The sequence below is a fragment of the Botryllus schlosseri genome, chromosome 15, assembly GCF_051294905.1.
Source record: "Botryllus schlosseri isolate E-star chromosome 15, Bs_hap1, whole genome shotgun sequence".
Taxonomy (NCBI): Eukaryota; Metazoa; Chordata; class Ascidiacea; order Stolidobranchia; family Styelidae; genus Botryllus; species Botryllus schlosseri.
The window spans coordinates 8,467,133-8,485,359 of record NC_137250.1 but is presented as its reverse complement, the minus strand read 5'-3'; the positions used below and the strand labels follow the sequence as shown (position 1 = coordinate 8,485,359).

At 41.7% G+C, this 18,227-nt stretch overlaps 2 protein-coding genes across 2 annotated transcripts in view; both read right to left on the bottom strand.

Annotated features, from left to right (window-relative positions):
• Positions 1 to 1,207: 1,207 nt before the first annotated feature.
• Positions 1,208 to 13,650, bottom strand: LOC145457594 (TOX high mobility group box family member 4-B-like). The gene is made up of 14 exons (XM_080335815.1): positions 13,022 to 13,650; positions 12,176 to 12,272; positions 12,055 to 12,116; positions 11,957 to 11,986; positions 11,796 to 11,893; positions 10,466 to 10,571; positions 10,219 to 10,299; positions 8,868 to 9,060; positions 7,711 to 7,796; positions 7,317 to 7,646; positions 6,076 to 6,270; positions 5,025 to 5,138; positions 4,844 to 4,974; positions 1,208 to 1,541 (listed from the first exon to the last, which is right to left on the bottom strand). The coding sequence occupies exons 1-14, from the start codon at positions 13,508 to 13,510 to the stop codon at positions 1,487 to 1,489; spliced, it is 2,067 nt and encodes a 688-aa protein (XP_080191941.1). The 5' UTR covers positions 13,511 to 13,650; the 3' UTR covers positions 1,208 to 1,486.
• A 980-nt stretch (positions 13,651 to 14,630) lies between these two features.
• LOC145456799 (sodium leak channel NALCN-like) overlaps positions 14,631 to 18,227 on the bottom strand; it is a 40,949-nt gene continuing 37,352 nt past the window's right edge. The window contains exon 39 of the mRNA XM_080334925.1: positions 14,631 to 15,430. Coding sequence (XP_080191051.1) covers positions 15,321 to 15,430 — 110 coding nt within the window. The 3' untranslated portion in view covers positions 14,631 to 15,320. The remainder of the gene's footprint in view (positions 15,431 to 18,227) is intronic.

The following is an 18,227-nucleotide window of genomic DNA, read 5'->3' as shown; positions in this document are numbered from 1 at the left end:
TGTTAAATACCACCATCACGACATGACATAACAAGTTTCAAGAGTTTTCATGGTGTGAAACCCCATTAAAATCGACCTATACCAGCAAAGGTCGACTAAACGCATATGACGGTAACAGCGTTCAGCTATAGATACGATTGTTACATCACACCTTAAGGGCACAGAGCTATCGTGCCCCGGTTGCTCGGCAATTTTATGAATAGGAGAGAGTAAATCACCGTTTCTTTATTGTGCGCGGCTTTGAGAGAATAGACAGTGAAAGCTTGTTATGAGCGCTACCGGGGCAAGCCCCGGCTGGGCATTCGCAAAGCGAAAACACAGAAGAGAATTCGATTTTTGCAGAGACTTCGCTATATATGGGCATTTACAAGCGAAAGGACAAGAAGTATACGATTTTCGCTGTGATTTCGGTTTATATAGATAGGTGTGCGTCTATAAATGGTGAAGAATTGTTATTGAACAGAATTTTAGGTGGGGCAATGCCCCAGTTGCCCTATAGGACGAGCCGCCACTGCGTTCAATCAAGGTTTCCTCAGTGGAAAGTAGTATCAAAACTATAATTCTCGTTAGTAAATTAACTTTCAGTTGCGAGGAGCGTATAATTTTAATACTCCGTAAAATTGTGTTTTACTACTCGACTCGAATCATTAAAATTAATACTCGTTTCTAATTCGAGTACTCGAATCATTGTGCCCAGCCCTACGCGTAAGCCGGATGTTTTCCAATGATTTCAAAGCGCTTGCCGTTATAGGCAGGTGGTATGACAATTGTACAAAGCACAGGCCGAAGTACACAAATTTGATTACCTCAACACAGGGCCCTTTCACCATACCATAGAATTTGTGACACCGTTCGCATACGATCCTCCAGGAGGTTTCAGATCAAGACTCAAGTGGCACTAAGCCACTATATATACTGACCACCCCATGTAGGCCGAAACCATATCTATATTACTTTAGCGCCGAATGGTACTATTCTGTACCCATCAGCTGCCAATAAACATTTTGATGATCCGCAAGGTCAAGTTTTAGAACGGGCTCTATCTTTACCACCACCTTCATAGTACCAGATTTGATATCGGGGTAGTGAGCTTACTAAATTTTGTCATCGCCCACACTCATCCTATAGTGAGCCATTGGATTGACAATCGTGCATGATCTGAAACGCATAACGCCTAAGCCCAAGCGAGTAGAATCACCAGACACCATTCCGTAGAGAAAATTGATCACGTTGCTGCTATCCAAGTTCAAAATTTCGGACATAATAGCAAAAAAAGCGGCAAGTCAATAAATGCCATTTACAGCCACAGCGAGTCCCGCAATCGTGGAAGCGTCTCCGTAATAGAAAGAACACATCATATAGAAAAGATCGTCTCAGGCACAAGCGATGATATCGCAGACGAAATCGAGTGTGGTGGCGTGGAGCTAAATCCGGACCGCGGCACCGAAACGCCTTCAGAAGCATTCGGCCCGATCCTGGAACCGTCTCAAACGGCCGACGTCGTGACTTGTCTCGTGGATACCCACGCATCGAATACATCCCTGAATGAAACGCGAATGGCGTGTTAGCAGTATTCGTTTCAAGTTGTTCAAAGATATGCAAAAGTGCATTCAACGACAGTACAGTTGAAAGATCCAATAGCAGTAGGCTACATGAAATAGTATAATGTAACAGGGATGGTCGAAAAGCATTCATATACGGATCTGGTTGAGTAATCATTAGGACAAGTTTTCGCAACTTTATTTTATGGCTTCGATTTTTCATGCAACACCTTGCTAGTTTTTTTTCGGTTCTTCATGTAACTTTATTCAAGTTTTTTCGATTTTCCATGCACCCAACTTTTTACTGGAAATATTAGGCACTATATGTAAATAGATCGCTTGATTATTTCACTGTCGCTCAAATTTCAGATCCTTTCTGATTTGACGTACATTCAGGATAGACCGCCGAAATTATATTTTCACTGGGTCAATTTTTTCAGGCTATTGATTTTGTTGAAGTCGTGAACACCGAGTTTTGCTACAGTGCCTTGGATACGGATCGATTCGAGTATCTTACACCCTAATCATTTCAAGGAACTTGTCCACAAATGCAACTTATTGGTGCAACTTTTGTGAAAAATAAGTGCAACTTTCAACGGATTTGACTGCAACAAAAACTTGCCCTAGCAATCGCTGTTGGTAATCAAGTAGCAGAAGTAACACCTTAAACTTACATTCAATTACAAGTAGTAAAAAATAAAGGTTTGAAAAGTACTTGATGTGTAGTTGCAAACAGTAGATTTAGTCACCGGAGGTGGTTACATCCGAAATTGCGACATGCATACTCGCGACTAACGCAAAATGAAGGCACCACCAATGGCGCCGTTTTCGAAACTGTATTTGGTTACCGTGACACCGGGGAAATTTCGCCCAGTTCTTATTGCAACCATCTCCAACAACTATTTTCGCGTTACAAAAACCGTAGTGTAAAAGTGAGTAGTTCTGACTAAAACATGTAAAAGCAGTCTATGAACATAACAATATGAGTTAGCAGTGCAAGTAGATAGAGTCTATTAATTAAGTACTCCGTTACTGGCCACCTCTGTCCGCATACCTCTACATTTTGCATTATAATAAATACACGAAGATGCGTAAAATAATATACAGAATTAGTGCTGACATGAAGTATTGCTTCAATGCATTGATGGATCTAGCAGCTTTCAGACTAAATAATGATGAACCCCGGGCATTGGCGTTGCGAGACAGACACAAATTCTGACGAGATATCATATGCAAACGTAGAAGTAGGTTACATGTGTTTGATCTCGGCAACAACATACCTATATTCAGTGCAAGTCAATTGTTAAGACACGCGAGTTGCCACTTTATTAACGTTAAATTTACATTACCGATTACATTGAGTGTTCTATTCATCAATGAACCTGCTACGTGAAGATGCGAAAACGAATGGCACGCCCACAATTCAAACAGGCCGACCACTCACTCCACATATGTTCGATCCAGAGTACGTGATTTGGATTAGATACGGGATTGATCGCATAGCCACTGTACGTTGCGGAATGCTAGTACCGCTGTTCTACCATATGGACAATTTACAGATGCCGCGAGTGTTTGGTGTAGCAGCCGATTCGATAACAGGGTAAACAATGTCTGTTGCCCAATTATAAGCCTTTGATCATCTTGGGAGAATAGTGCATTCAACATTAATAGCAACTTCTCCCGGAGGTACGGACGGAATTCGGAGATCAAATAGAGCCGACGCACTGTAAGTCATCCTAACCGTGAAACATGCAGAGAGCCGATTGGATCTGCAGTGATACGCGTAGGCTCCATTCGTGTTATCAAAATTTGTACATGCGCAACGACGCGAAATACGTAAACCACTCGCATAGGAGGCATTTCGAGCGATCGATATCACGCATAACACTCTTCAGAGTCACGGGGAACACGGCTCGACTTTGACGAGATGCTCAATGACGTCATAGTCAGTACGAGACGTTAATCGGCTATTGTCCAACGATGCACCCATTATTAGGAACAATGTCGCTTTCAGACTTTGAGGGCGATTTTCGGGGTGTTCCAGTGCCCGGACTAGATTTTAATTAATATTTTCGGAATCAGTGTGAACGTAGCTTTCGATCGAGACCGGTTCAACTAAATTTGCAGTCTGGTCGCCGCAGCCAAGATAACCGTTACATCTTCAGTTGACCAGTGCTACGGTAGAAATCGAGTAAGGAGATGCAAGATATTCTTAATATTTGTAAATATTTTACGATTCAGGACAGTGGTTATCAACCGGGGGTCCGCGAAGCATTTACATTTAAATTTGGAAAATGGTTGAATAACCTGAATTGTAGTTCTTCGATTATTCACTGCTAAAACCTCACGACTCACATTAACCGAATGAACGCTTTGTTGGGGGTTGTGGAAAAATAAAAAAGTCGGAGCAGGTCAATCAGGGTGACTTCGAAATGTTTGCAAAAATCCCATTTTTGCCCGTGACATACATGTAGCCAGTATTCAGGAATAAAAAATTTAAAATGAGCTGCTAGATAGAAGAGATAGATCGAGACTTTTAAGAAATGCAGTTACAGAAATTGCTTTCTAATAAAAGCCCACTCAATTTCCACATAAAAGTATGTTATTTTCAAGAAAAGACACTTTCACTAGCCTACAGTTAATATTTACACAAGACAGATGACGGTTGCACGATAATTGAGCTACTAAAACTTTAGGGGGTCCGCAGGGGTCCATGATAGTTCAAAAGGGGTCAACGGAGACAAAAGGGTTGAGAACCACTGTTTTAGGATGACATGCTGCATAAGCGCATTTGTTGTATATCTATATATGAAAAAACATGACCTTCTGTAGGCTATCGATCATTGAGCGTGTACGCATCTATCTTTTTTGCTTCTTCATTTGCTAACAGAGGCGGTCGAAGACGTTGCTAGCATCGTAAATTTCTACTCAAGTAGAAGTAGATATTTCCAAGGGAGTTAAAAAATAAGTAACTGCTGCAAAAGTAGCCTAAGTAGTTTTTGCAAAAATTTCCGCCCGCGTACTAGTGGAAGTATTGATTCCCGAGTACATAAAAAATGTTAGAATTAGTTCTCCCTAAAAATCTGAAAACTATGAAGCAGAAGTAATTCGGTACTCCGAAAAAGTAGGTTACTGACCACACCTCTGGTCGCTACTATATATATTGGTGGGTTAAGGCTGGGTATTGATTTTTCACTTCACCAAGTCATTTCAACTCGTTCCATTCTTTTCGCTGTCTTGCAATAGAGTTGCGGTATCTTGAACCAAAAAAAGCAACAAGAAGACAATGATGATGATCTCACCGGCAGTGACTGTAAACGCATTCGTTGCTGCAATACTCGTTGTCCCAGTACGGACACGAGACCGCTTGATTCGCGCATCCGTCCCGGACACATTTCCGGGGCATAGATGTCAGAATCTGAAATCCGGAAAACAATCAATGTTGCCAGTCGCAGAATTCTCGTGTTTTATGATATAATTTGCCTGATTTCCGTTCGGCTGCGGCGCCAGCTTTTCCATCACGGAGTTGAGCTCTTCGGCGGGCAGTAGGTTTTGCTGCGGTATTTGCATGAGGGCGTTCTCGTCCACTTTATCGACCTGGGGTTAATTCGAAAATATAGACTTGGACGGTCTCGTATTTTGAAAACTCGGTCATGCACAAGTTAACAGCAGCGGTTCCGACAGAAAAATTCAATTGCCATTAGACGATTGGCGAGTTTTCAGTTCTTTTTCCGTTCCTAAAATTGCAATCGCTTTCACTGAAGGTCAAGTTTTGTGGTCGATACCACGCCATTCCGGTATGATAGCAAAGAGGGTTTAGTTTAAAAAAAAGTGCAGAAGTTAAAATGTACATTTTCTATTAGTCTCGCTCAAAAGAAAATTACGCAGCAGGATCTCGGCGCACAGGGGGCCTCAGAGCCTGTCATGTTTCAGCTAAAATTGTCAAAAGTGCTCTATTGTCTATTAGTATATACAATACATATACATAGCTGCCGGGTGATTACTGATGTCACCTTGGAAGGCAAAGGGCTAACCGGATGGAAATTTAAATCTTGCACCACGGTGTTTTCGTTAAAATTTATCTCTTCTCAACAGACCGTGACCATGGGTCGTGAGTCAGGGCTGTACAAAACAATTCGAACCGATTATTCAGAGATGAAGTTTTCGAATACTTAAATTTTACACCCCTTGCAATGACACCTAATTCAACAAATTAGGCATCTAAACTTTCTCTCTGCTGTGGGAGCCGTAAGACCTCGATCGCCAGTATTGTCTGGAGTTGAAACTTTCTTGAAACTCGATTCGAGTCGCCTGCTGGGGTAGAGTCAACGGCAAATTTTCCTCGATTCTTAAACATATTAAATATACGAGGGTCGCTGCTTTGAGTGATGGCCTCGAGTCGCAATTGGACAGTCGGGCCGGATTCGCATACAAATTAGTGCGACTCCCCTCGCTCGGTTTCACTGTCCACACTCATTGTGTAAAATTGACACTAAAGTGTTTTACCTGAATTAAAAAAAATTCAAACTTTCACCTCATTCTCCGTCCCTTCTGCCTGCCCTTTTGGCTGCGACTCATCGGCGAGAAGCTGCAGTATCGGTGTCTGCGGCGGTTGAGCCCGGGAGGGGTCCTGCCGCGCATTTGGCGCGGCAGACTGCACGATGTCGTCGATTTTCAGAATCCGTCCCTTGACGCTTTCGGCGCTGACCGCGGCGAAACGCATGCCGCCCTGCCGAAAAGCATATTGTCACGCAATTAAGCCGACCGGCTGCAGTTTAAGGGACATTGCGCTCAAAATACCGTGTGGTCTGCGATTAAAGTTGAAGATTTTGGGCTGCAGCCATTTTTCCTCCAAAATTCACCGCATTCGAACCACAGCTAGAAGTTTTTCACACAATGCACCACTCAACTCCTCCTATCCCAGTGATACTGAGGTGACACGTTATCGCTTCTTAGCCTGTTGTGAAATCACTGGTATGCATATCCCAACTACTGCCCTTTCTAAACGGCTTCGCGGCAGCAGAGAATGAATTTTAGTTAGTTGTCAACCGATAATATTACGGAACTGTGTCTCACGGTACCAGAGCGATTTAGATAGAGTAGAAGGTAGGCGTGCTGTACCGGCGCTCAATGGACAGCAGAGCATGAAAAACGGTTGTTACCGGTACCAGGTTTCACACTCGAATATATGTCGCCTGTTGTAAGCGCCAGTACCATACGCCATCTGCCTACTTACTATGACAGTAACTAAACCGTCGTGGTATCATAAGACACAGTTCCATCATAATATCAGCTTACGCTTATTTAAAATTCACTTTTCACATTGACACCACCGAGAAAGTATAACATCGAGGAAATGCACGCCGGAAATTTCACCAAGGCTTTAGACCAGGGGTTCTTAAAATGGAGTCCTCAAACTACTCTTAGGGGGTTCATGAGAATGCAGTACGTCGTCAAAAAACTGCAAAAACCGATTATCCTCTTGAGAATGGCGCCGTGTGCGGAACTACGACTAGCCTAAGTAGAGTTCATCTTGAGGTGATGACCTTGAAGTCATCGGCGTCTGAAATTCTGGGGGTACGCGATCAAACAGCTTCAAGAACTGTGCTTTAGACCGATGGATGGGAATTGTGAAAATCTTTCAGCCACAGTTCGAATACGGTGACTTTCTAACTGGCAGCCGCCAAAAAATTTTTCACACATTCGACTTTTAATGAGAGACCACATCATATTTAGAGCGCATCGCCCATTTATTAGGCGAGCGTAAAATCCCACCGATTCGGAAGGCACCAGCTTGATGATTTGTCCGGGTTTGTTCGGCAGTATGGTAATCGGTGATTGCTGAGATCCTAGTACGTTCCGCAGCGGAATAGGAGAGAGTGCAGTTGGAGATGTCGCGGAGGAAGAAGGTCCAGGCGCGTTGGAATAAACACTCCTGACCACAATGGGATTTGTCACGGGCGAAATTGCCGATAACGTCGTCACGCTTGTCCTTGGGTCCGACGCGCTAGTTTTGTTGATCACGTGGATCGTGGCGCCGTTCTGTCCCGGCACGATGATTTTCGTTAACGTCGCCGCGCCCGGAGAAACAGACCTGTGCTGCTGCTAAAATCGAGACGTCACGGGGTTGAAAAACAGCTCGAAAAAAGGGGAAAAAAAGACGGTATACCTGCGGCACTCGTGCGTTTGATAGGTGCGTCGGTGCAGAAGGGTACGACAGTTGCTGTAGTCTGACTTGCGCCTCTGGCATATGATCTGGTAGATGGAAAACAATATTAATTCCGGCGTCGGCGGCGTTGCATAAAACAACCAGACTCTTTCGTGAATTCTAGTCTGTGCGTGTGATTACCAGATGATAATCCGACATATCTATTTCGCCTACCGACACATGCCTCTTCATTTTCACAGCTTGTTTTTTTAAGTTATCTCATGCTACTCTTAATTCGCTTCAAGTGCATCTATTTATACGTTCTAAGCTTAGGTGCTGTTGGATTGAAACACTGTTCCAAGTCTTTTCGAATTCTTCCTTTTCATATTATCGCAAATCTTGTGGTGTTTTGAAATGATGAAAATATTAATAAATTGAACCGAAGGTCAGGTAAAATTTGAGAGCATGTAGCTATAGATGACGCTGGTGTGCAAGTCTTGTAAACAACATTTTGAGAAAACTAGCACATCACTGTAGCCCGGATTGCATTGTGGTGTTGAAAATCGCTATGTCATTGCTTAACTGACTGGCACCAGCGGGTTTTTCCGAAAAATTTTGCTTCACGTTTCAGAACTGTAAAACAGGACCTCAATGGGATGCGAAACCGACAAGTGATATATCGTTGTATTCAGAATTTCAACGCCTAACCAACTACGTCACAAATCTAGACAAGAGAAGTGAAACCGAGCATGTACATAATCAAGAAGATGAGATAACCTTGTTGTAAACATGGACAAGTTTTGGTTACTTCCTTATAGAGTCCACAACGTGTACCTAGTGTGAATAAGTACTTGCTACTCACTGTGACTGCGGTTAATTGGTCACTATTGCGTCATTGTCAGGATTATTGGTCATAGTTCAATTATTCTGTTACAGTCCCTAGCGCAGAAAACGAAGACAGGTAGTCAAGAGCTGTCATGTTGAAGCTAAAATTAATGATATGTTTGTGGAGCTATGTCAAATATTTTACATACCGGTACCAATTTCTAAGAGGCAACTATGTGGTCATAAAAATGCGTAGTGTATTTCTGTGAATGTTCTGACATCAGATTACTCAACACACCCAAAAGTTTCCACACGTAGGCCTATATAGTGCGATACAAACGACATATACATACTGCTAGGTCCCGATACTCCTGGCGCAAGCTGCAGTCTAGGAGGCGGGGGCAGCGCTCCCTCATGTACGGTGAGATCGATAGTCGACTGCCTGTGTATGGGACTGGGTGGCGTGGTTCTCTGCTGTTCGACAATTTTCTCTCGCAGAACCGATAATGGCTGCGAATCTTCTTCTTCTGCATCTGGCGATGCGCCCTGAAATTGTTATTTGAAGAGACTGTCAGAGAACCTCAGTATACAACTGAATAATATTTATATTGCAATAAGCATAAATCAGTACAAGTAATCTTCAGCAATAGTAGAAAACGTGTACGTGACGTGAGAAAATTGTGTATCAACAACCATATAACCAAAATATATTTATTCTAAAATGAATACAGCATTCAACTGTATACAGAAATTCAATAGTCAGCGTTGCTACTCGAGCGCAAATAGAGTAGCCTACACGGTTACGAGTAGGGCTGGGCACAATGATTTGAGTACTCGAATCCTAATCGAGTAATTATTACTGATTCGAGTCGAGTAGCAAACTACGATTTTTTTGAGTACTGAAATTATTTTATCAACGAGAATTATGGTTTCGATACTATTTTCCACTGCGGAAGCCTTTAAACCTTGATTGGCCGTATCGCAGCATACGAAACATATTGTATAAAGCTACGACCGTTACTGGAAAAACATTTCCGAAGTCATGACCCTCCTACAACATTGTCACAAAGTGCAATGAAATCGGTAGGGTCGAAGAAATACCGAAGAACCTTTAATGTGATGAATAACACGCATTATATTCTTTGTGGTGGCATAAAAGTTACATACTTGAAATTTGACATGTTACATTATGTAATGATGTCATAATGAGTGATGCTCGATTATTCGACCCGAAGCGTAATACTCGATTTTGCCCAGCCCTAGTTACGAGTAGAAGAAGTGGTTTCAAAGGAATTTCAAAACTACCTCAAGCAGAAGTAGAAAATTAAGGTATGATCATTGATCAGTAGTCTAGTCAGTGGTTTCACAAACTGGTTTCAAAAAGTAAATTGCAAGACACTACGAACAGGTACAATCTTCGTATATATATTTTGTTACCATGGTGCGGGGGTTTTATGACCATTTCATTCATAAATGCGATGCAAAATTGCAAACTTTCTGTATCTCGAAATCCAACGTGTAAAAGTTAATAGTTTCGCCGAATAAACTGTACAGAGTAAAAATAGAATGGAAGTAGTCAAAAAAAAAAACATAAACACTCGAAAAAGTATCATCAAGTCATATACAGCAGTTTGTGGCATGAAAAATTAGAAGAGCTCAATTTCTACAAAATTGAAGTATATATGGAATAGATAATGTATATACCTTTGAAATCATGTTAGCCCTGTACGCTGCTAAGTGCTTTAAATAGTCTCGCTTTGCAGTTTCAGTCTTTTGTTTGTAAACCTGAAAGTAATCGGCTAGGTGAAATTTGAGATCGGCAAGTCCACACGTCAAATTAACCGGCCTCAATTGAGTCCAATCCGTGAATTAATGAATTCTACTGAATCAATTGCATCGTGAAATACTGATATCACGCGTAGCACGTGAATCAAGCTTCAACGAATCCTACCTGTTTGTCTTCCTCGCTCAAGCTGTCCCACATTGACGCCACTATTTTGGAAATCTCGCCAAAAGTCGCCGAAGAGTTTTCAGCTTTGATGGCGGCTTGAGTGTCCCTGATGATGTAATCAATGACAATAATATGGGAATGTGATCGAAATAATTTATAGCAGGGCTAGGCCTACTCAACTATTTTAGTAAATTTATACACTATCTGGTAAAGCCGTATTTGCGAAAGCAGTAAGCGAAATGTTTTATTGTGCTGTTAGTGGCAGCTAATGAGAAAATTGGCATCTCTTATTTCATGTTAGTTCTTTAAATCTTGGTTCAAAAGTGGCAGGAGCAAGTCGGAGGCAGTACTGAAGGTTTTCACTTGTGATAGAGATGAGAAATATGTTTTGTATATAACGTTTGTGTTTAAAAACGGTGACTTGCAGCTTCAAGTAGACCCAAATCAATGGTAATGGATTTGGTTTCATTAAAAAAAAAACTAGGCAAATACTGAGACATAATATGTATAATATATTATAAAGTCTGGAATTAACGCTGAAGAGGTCCGCATTTGGACCGCGGTCCGCTAGATAAGTAGCCCTGGTCTGTAGCATGGTGGAATGGTTTAAATTTATTTACCCAACTCTAATCGCTGGTGAATTGATAAAGTTCATTTTTTCAAGTAGGTGCTCGGAAAACAGGCTTTCGCGTCTGCTTTCCGTTGAGTTGACCTTTTTTTAAGTCAACTTGCACTACGTATACAGAATAAGCCGTCTTCAGGTGCATTTTTTGGCCGTGCTAATCAAATATATCTCACCGGACGTTCTAACATTTTTGCCCCCTTGAATCTCAAAATCGGTTATTTTGGGGGGCGATATCGACCATGTTGGGAACTACTTCTCTGAAACAATCAGCCAATCCCTTTCAAAGTGAAGGCAAACCAATAATTGCAGTTGCAGTTTAAGGTAGATATTCTTGAAGTATAGTCATCATAACCTACGTTGGCTTGGAAACCTTGATTTTTTTGTAGGGGTGCTGTTGCAACTTGGGATAATCTGACTGCTAGCAGCCAAATTTTATCAGTTGTGAAATTTTGAACAACAATTGCTAAATAACGATAAGTCATTATGATAGGCCAGGTTGGAATCCCGGTACGCTTAGCGAAATATCTTTGGTGTGCCAAGGCGGTTCTCAGCGTCACACCTGTGTGCAGTCAGTAGAATCTTTGTTGTGCACGAGACACTGATTCCATATTGGATGATAGGCTGCATTAAACCCTGGGATACTCATAGCAGAGTATCCGCAGTGAACTAATTACGAACTTAACCATGAAAATATTTTGTCCATACCTGAAAAATAACGCGTAGGCAGATACGGGTCGTTGTGGTTCAGATCCACCTTTTTTCTTTCGCTTTTTTGTGGTTTTCTTTTTCGTATCTCTACCGCCCTGAAGTTATTTAAATAATGGATGAATCTCCATCTCTATTAACTATACACCGTATTTACTCACATCATTGGTGTAACTGTCGGGACTCGATGCCTTTGGAAAGAAACACGGACATGAAAAAATTATGACATCATTATGAAGCTAAATAATTTAGTACCTACCATGTTTTTAGAATGGGTTTGTATTATGTCATTCGGTAACCGGCCGATTGAAGAAATATTACCTTTCAAGAGAAACAATTCAATTAGATACCGGAGCACAAAAACGATAAGCATTTCTTACTTGAATTAGTTTGGACACCACAATATACCGGTGCTACAAATGAATGACTTGGCACTACGTTTGAACTGTAAACTTGATTGGAATAATTGACAGGAATCTGAAAGGTTCAAGGTATATTTAGACATGAATTCAAGCTGAAACATGATCAACGATCACCTAAAACTGTAGCTGTATAACATTTAATCGTCTATGCAGACAACAAACATTCAGAAATATGAAATAAGGTATTTCACCAATAATACACTGGTTACCTTGCAGTAACAAGAAATCCTGAAAATCCTATCCTTCAAAACCGCAATACAGAAGTTTTCTTTCAGCTAATTGTATATGTAGATTGCAGATATGCTGGCAGAGTAGCAGGCCTAGCATACGGTACGTAGTTACGCGTTACGGTGTGCCATATGCGCAGCGTAAGTAACACTAAATATTCCTGTCCGGGAAACGTAAAATTTATCTGATGAGTATATTAAGCATGACTTAAACAATTTAATCAATACTTGCGCACTGATCAGGCCTACACATGTCGAAACGAACTCCTTCAATCTCCAGAAAACAACAACAGAGACACGCGACTTTTCACACTACCTCAACTACAAGCAGAAATGTCGAGGGGCATTCCCTTCTAACACCACGAATGAGACGCCACGAAACGAATATGTCGCGCAAATGTCGAATCAAACTCCAATGCGCGAAACAGCTCGGAAGTTTGAATATATATTTGCTATATCCCGTAGAGACTGAAAGCCATGGATGTCATGAAAATGTGATCCAGTCCGCCATTGTGTCTAGAATCTTAATTACCGGCTAACTTTCAAAATCACGGTCACTGAATCATAAATGATGTACCTTTTGATTTTGGTCATTGAAATGATAGTTTGCGACGAGCGTACTGTTGTTGTTCGAGTTGCAATTTCTCTCCCCATAAGTATCCTGCATGGGCTGTCGCTCCAAGGCTGTGTTCATGTTCATTGGCTCAATTTGATATCCCAGGTCCAAAGTGGTGGGGACGCATTCATTGGGTTGTAATTCATTACGCCCAGCTGATGTGTAAATCGGCGATCTTTGAGAGTGATATGGATGAAATCGTGTCCTTGATGTACCTTGATCTTCCCAGACAAGCCTACTGGACTGCATTTCACCGGCGAAATATCCAGGTGAAGGGGCGGCATGCTGATTAAATTGCTGAACATTGCCGCGGTCGCCAGTTATCGTCACTGATCCGCCAACGAATGCAGAATAATTCTCGCTACCCACATAGGAATATCCCGGATCAATGAAACGAAATTCTGATTCGGTACCTGTAGCCGGAGGATCTTCCAACATCATATGCAACATATTTCTCAAATATAGTTTACGATAATGATAGATAACTTATCAATAAAATCCTCATCGTAAGATATTTGCGAATATCAATCGATATATACAAGCACATGACTCCCATTCATCCCAAATTAGCTGATGCTCACATGATATAAAACTGAATGCACGCCGCATACAAAGTAGCTTTCAGGGCCGTCACGGGAGCGGAAGACTTCGATTCGCTAAAAAAAAACACTTCTGGCGCAGTACGACAATAAGTGCGACATATGGCACGCTGTGAGGAATCGCTGGCGATCCCCTTTTTCTCGCATTATTCACTTCAAAATATTACAAGAAAAATTAACCCTGTAGGGACGATATTGAATACAACGTTGATTCAGTAAACAAATGTTTTCAAGTACCTTTGCTTATCTCTGACATCGTTGACGAACGCGAGCCAAGCCAAGATCTTGCCACATTAAAATGCTATGAATAACAAAAAGACATGGCCTCATGAATCATTTGTGAGGAATCAAACACTCGTCCTTCTATTCAGAGTAGTAATTTGGTGATAAAGGGTCTTCACCGCCACCTGCCGCTGATGCCCATTCTTTAAAGAAACCATAAAAACGGCAGGTGCAGGAACGATGCCTCAAAAAGAGATTGCTGTCTTATCTCTCCAACGGCGCCACGTCGTCGGAAGTGTGCCCTTTGTACAGTGCCGATAATAAACGAAGATGTGATTATGTTATGATACACGTAATTTCGCTATTGAACGCGACAGTTAAAGCTCACAGGACGGTTCAGTGCAAGGGAGAAATAACGATCAAATTCACCCGTGGACTATGCTAATGGTTATCAGAATTCTGAGAGCGGGCTTCTAAAAATCATAGTAATACGGCTCGGGCATTTGACTGACAATGGGTAGAAGATCTCATACAGACACAGCGCTCGTCGCCCGAAGGTAAACACCACCTGTCACTCTTCCCAAAGGTAACCTTCTAAAAAGAGTCCTAATTCTCTATACGGCATATCAGATATTCATGAATCAACAAAGCTTGTGCGTTAAACTCGGTTAGTTACGCAGCACACGGTATAATCTTCTCCAAGCCTGTAATAAGTATCGTACGTTGTTCACAGAATACAATCTAGCAAGCACTTTCGCCTCGTGCCATGTTGTAAATCAATTTATTGCGATTCTCATATAAATTCGATGGTCACGCATATACTTTGTACACAAAAGATTCGGGTAGAACCAATGACAATCATAGAACTCATTCGTGTGCTGCAGTAATTACAAAGTAGCACGCAATCAATCAATTCACCACCGATGTCTACGCAGTTAACTTCATTTTACGGGCCAGTTAAAAATTTCACAGACGCATTTGGGCGATCGACGAACAATAGGAACGCGCCGTATTCTACTTACATCGTACACATTTCTCTTGTTTGCGCATCAATAATAATTTTTTGCCTCGGTAGTTACTTAAAGGCAGCTGCAGGGTCTGAAGAGGTCTACGCCAATAAGATGACTCACGAAATTGTCGCACATTTCGACAATCCCATTTCTCAAAAAATATCATAGGGACGGCTGGCGTCGATATAGTTATCGCGATAGGAGGTCCAGCGCGGCAACATCGATTCGGATACGATTCAATTTCGCATTTGGCCCGACCATTACGCGTTCGACATAAAATATCTTCAACAAGGTCCGTAAAAACTCCAAGGTCAAACAGGTGTAATTCTATATTTATTCGTTATCCGGGTAATCTCTCACCGCGGAGATCACAGGGCGCTCGCGTATTACGCATTACGCACCCGGCCGATCAAAATAGAAATAAACATTTTAGCGGCTGATAACGTCCGACCACCACGCGCTCAGTGCGTTGTTGGTTGTTGCGCTTTCGACGTCAGTCTCGCTGATAGGACGGCGTTGTCTCATGCTTGTCGTTGAACCTGTTAACGCAGGGCAGATCGGCGTTTAAACGCATGAGTGCTTATTGGGAGTTCAGTTCAGTTCATTCATAATTTCATCATTTTGAAACACGACGAGATCAAGACTAAATGAACAGTAGTATATTTTTGTCCTTGGTGTTTTCGCGGTATATACATCGACTCATGTTATACATAGACACGATCTGTGCATATGGACAGTTGGACACCATGAGTGCATGGTGTGCATAGTGTATATGCTACATGCAATCCTGGTAATGCAAGGCGCCAAGCGGGGAACATTGTAACATAACATAACATTGTTGGGTTATATTGGGTCATGGATACCAGTGTAAGTAATCAGGTCTTTGGTCTGACCCGGCCGGGAATTGAACCCACGATCTACCGATCAAGAAGCCGGACGCTTGACCAAGGAGAGTAAAGAAGGACAAGAAATAACTTGGAGTATAGTCTTTCATTCAAACATCCACCTTGGCCTCGAATCAGAGTTGGACAATGGCCATTGGGCGACCACAAAAATTTTCAGCTTTGTCAAATTGGATTAGAATTCCAATTAGAGCCACAGTTTTTTCCAAATTGGATTAGAAGTGCAATCACTGAATCTGCAAAAAAACTTGGAAATTCAATTAAATTCAAAATTAGAAGAACATACAACAAAATAAAAATCAGTTCATATCAACTCAGAATTCTTTCTTATAAGCCTTAGAATGGCAAATGCCTGTACACCAAGCTTGGTACGTTACCTAAGACACAGTCCACAATCAGCTTTTCAAGGAAAACCAAAAATTTGATGAGAGTATAAATAAGACCACAGAAACATTTCAAGAATTAGATTAGAATTATATTACCGTCATTTCGCTCTAATTATTCAATTAGACAACTAGATAATTCTGCGATAAGTCTGCCTCGAAGCAACAGAAGATAACGTTAAAAGGACAGGCGGCGAAAATGAAGTGGCTTGTGTCGATAGACACAGATAGATATGTCCGATCGTGGCAGGGTAATCTCGAACGCAGACCAGTAACACTGTAAACAATGATCGCATATGTAGTTACGCGCGTAGCTTTTCCAACATCTGCAACGCGATACCAAATTGGGTGGAGGATATACGACATAATAAAACTACGCGACAGTGATATAGCAAAGATAACTTTATTAACTTGGCGAAAAGTTTGATGTCACATCGCTTGGTACGATTGGCGGGCGTGTATAGTGTATTCCTACATTTTGAACGTTATTGTTTATTATAGAGAATAGACATTCATCACCAGTCTATTCATATTAAAACTAACTTCCCACTGCGTAAAACAACTCGGTGCCGACGAAATATGTCAACAAAAGAAGCGAACGCTACGGATGTTCCACATCAATCGGATTCCAATCGCTAATCCGGCAGATTCACGATATTAGGTATAATTCAAATCAAACAGTGTGACTACGGACCCTCAGGCCAGCGTGACGCAAAGATATGCCGCGGAGTGTTCCATCTGTCGCTTTCCTACTAAATTAGTCTCGGCGCGGAGATCTCGCGCTGGAATTATGATCGATTTGGCCGCCGTCGAACGCCCGTCGCGTTCTGTAGGAATTACGCTATCGCCGGTCAATTACATGAATTTTGTGAATGGCGTTTATTTGCAGTATGTCTATAGCAGGGGCGGGCAACTTCTCCAGTCGGTGGGCCTGATATGGAAAAAATGTAGTACTTGGCAGGCCGGATTCCTGAATCGATACATTAATCACGCATTTATCCACCTAAACAAGGGATAACTCGTATTTAATATAAACTTTCCGCTTAAAACACATTTACCAAAATCGTATTTAATGAATTTATTTACGTGATGTACTTCAATAGCTGTTGAAGTCAATTGAGACATCCGCGATCGATAAAAGTTCTCAACAAGTTCTTTGAACTACGCCCGCATGTCGGACGTAAAAACCCTTTGCAAAGACTGCGCGTGAACATCAGTTAAATTGGGGCGCAGCTTCGTCTTGTTAATGTTCGTGGTCGAATATTTTTGCTGGGAAATGTATAGACCTTAGACCCGAACAGAAAAAGTGGTTTCATGACCATCTTCCTCAAGTTGGCAGACGGCAGCGGGCCGGAACATGTTTTAGCCAGTACAGCCAGAACAGCCAGTACTGCCGGAACAAGTAGAATTGACTGACTTTAAATCTACTCAAGTAAGTAAGTAGTTGTGAAAACGATCGTAATTCGTTCGCATGGACTGTCAAGAGCTGCAAACGGAGCTATGCGGAAGATGTGTAGAGCTTGATTCATATTGATGCATCCCAGGAGGTATTAATTTTTGACAGAATAAGCAGTCGTCCACATCATTGGATGTAACTGATGGTATTGATATGGAAATGCGATACTAATCATACACCCCGTTTTAGAGAATATCATGCTATGGTGCCCTCCCCATATTATAAGGACCCTAGCTCAGTCGAAGAGCAATACGGAGAAGTTGTGTCAGATACGACTTCAACACTTTGCGCGATTAGTATACGTTAATTAAAAATATGGCAAATCGTAAAAATGCCATATAGTGTATAATTAAATTTCAATGGTGATCTGCTAAAACCGGTCTAACACGTTAAAAAATGTCAAATTCCACTTTTCCAGGTTAGGACACGCCGTGGGCTGCTAGGTATAATAGGTAATTGCTAGATTGCGAAACGGTAGTTTCAAACGTTATGGGTGCCATACTCACTGTGATTAAGTATTTGATATAGACGACAATGCGGTGTGAACGAAACCACGCAGCCCGGTATCTAAATTATATTCAGCGATACTTTCGTT

Bases quoted from the DNA above. Each gene is read 5' to 3' on its own strand.
- LOC145457594 (XM_080335815.1), bottom strand. From the start codon at position 13,510: ATGTTGCATATGATGTTGGAAGATCCTCCGGCTACAGGTACCGAATCA. The intron at 9,061-10,218 runs GTATATACATTA...TAACAATTTCAG, and splicing joins GGGCTAACATGATTTCAAAG to GGCGCATCGCCAGATGCAGA. The intron at 6,271-7,316 runs GTGGGATTTTAC...GCTTTTCGGCAG, and splicing joins AGCTGGTGCCTTCCGAATCG to GGCGGCATGCGTTTCGCCGC.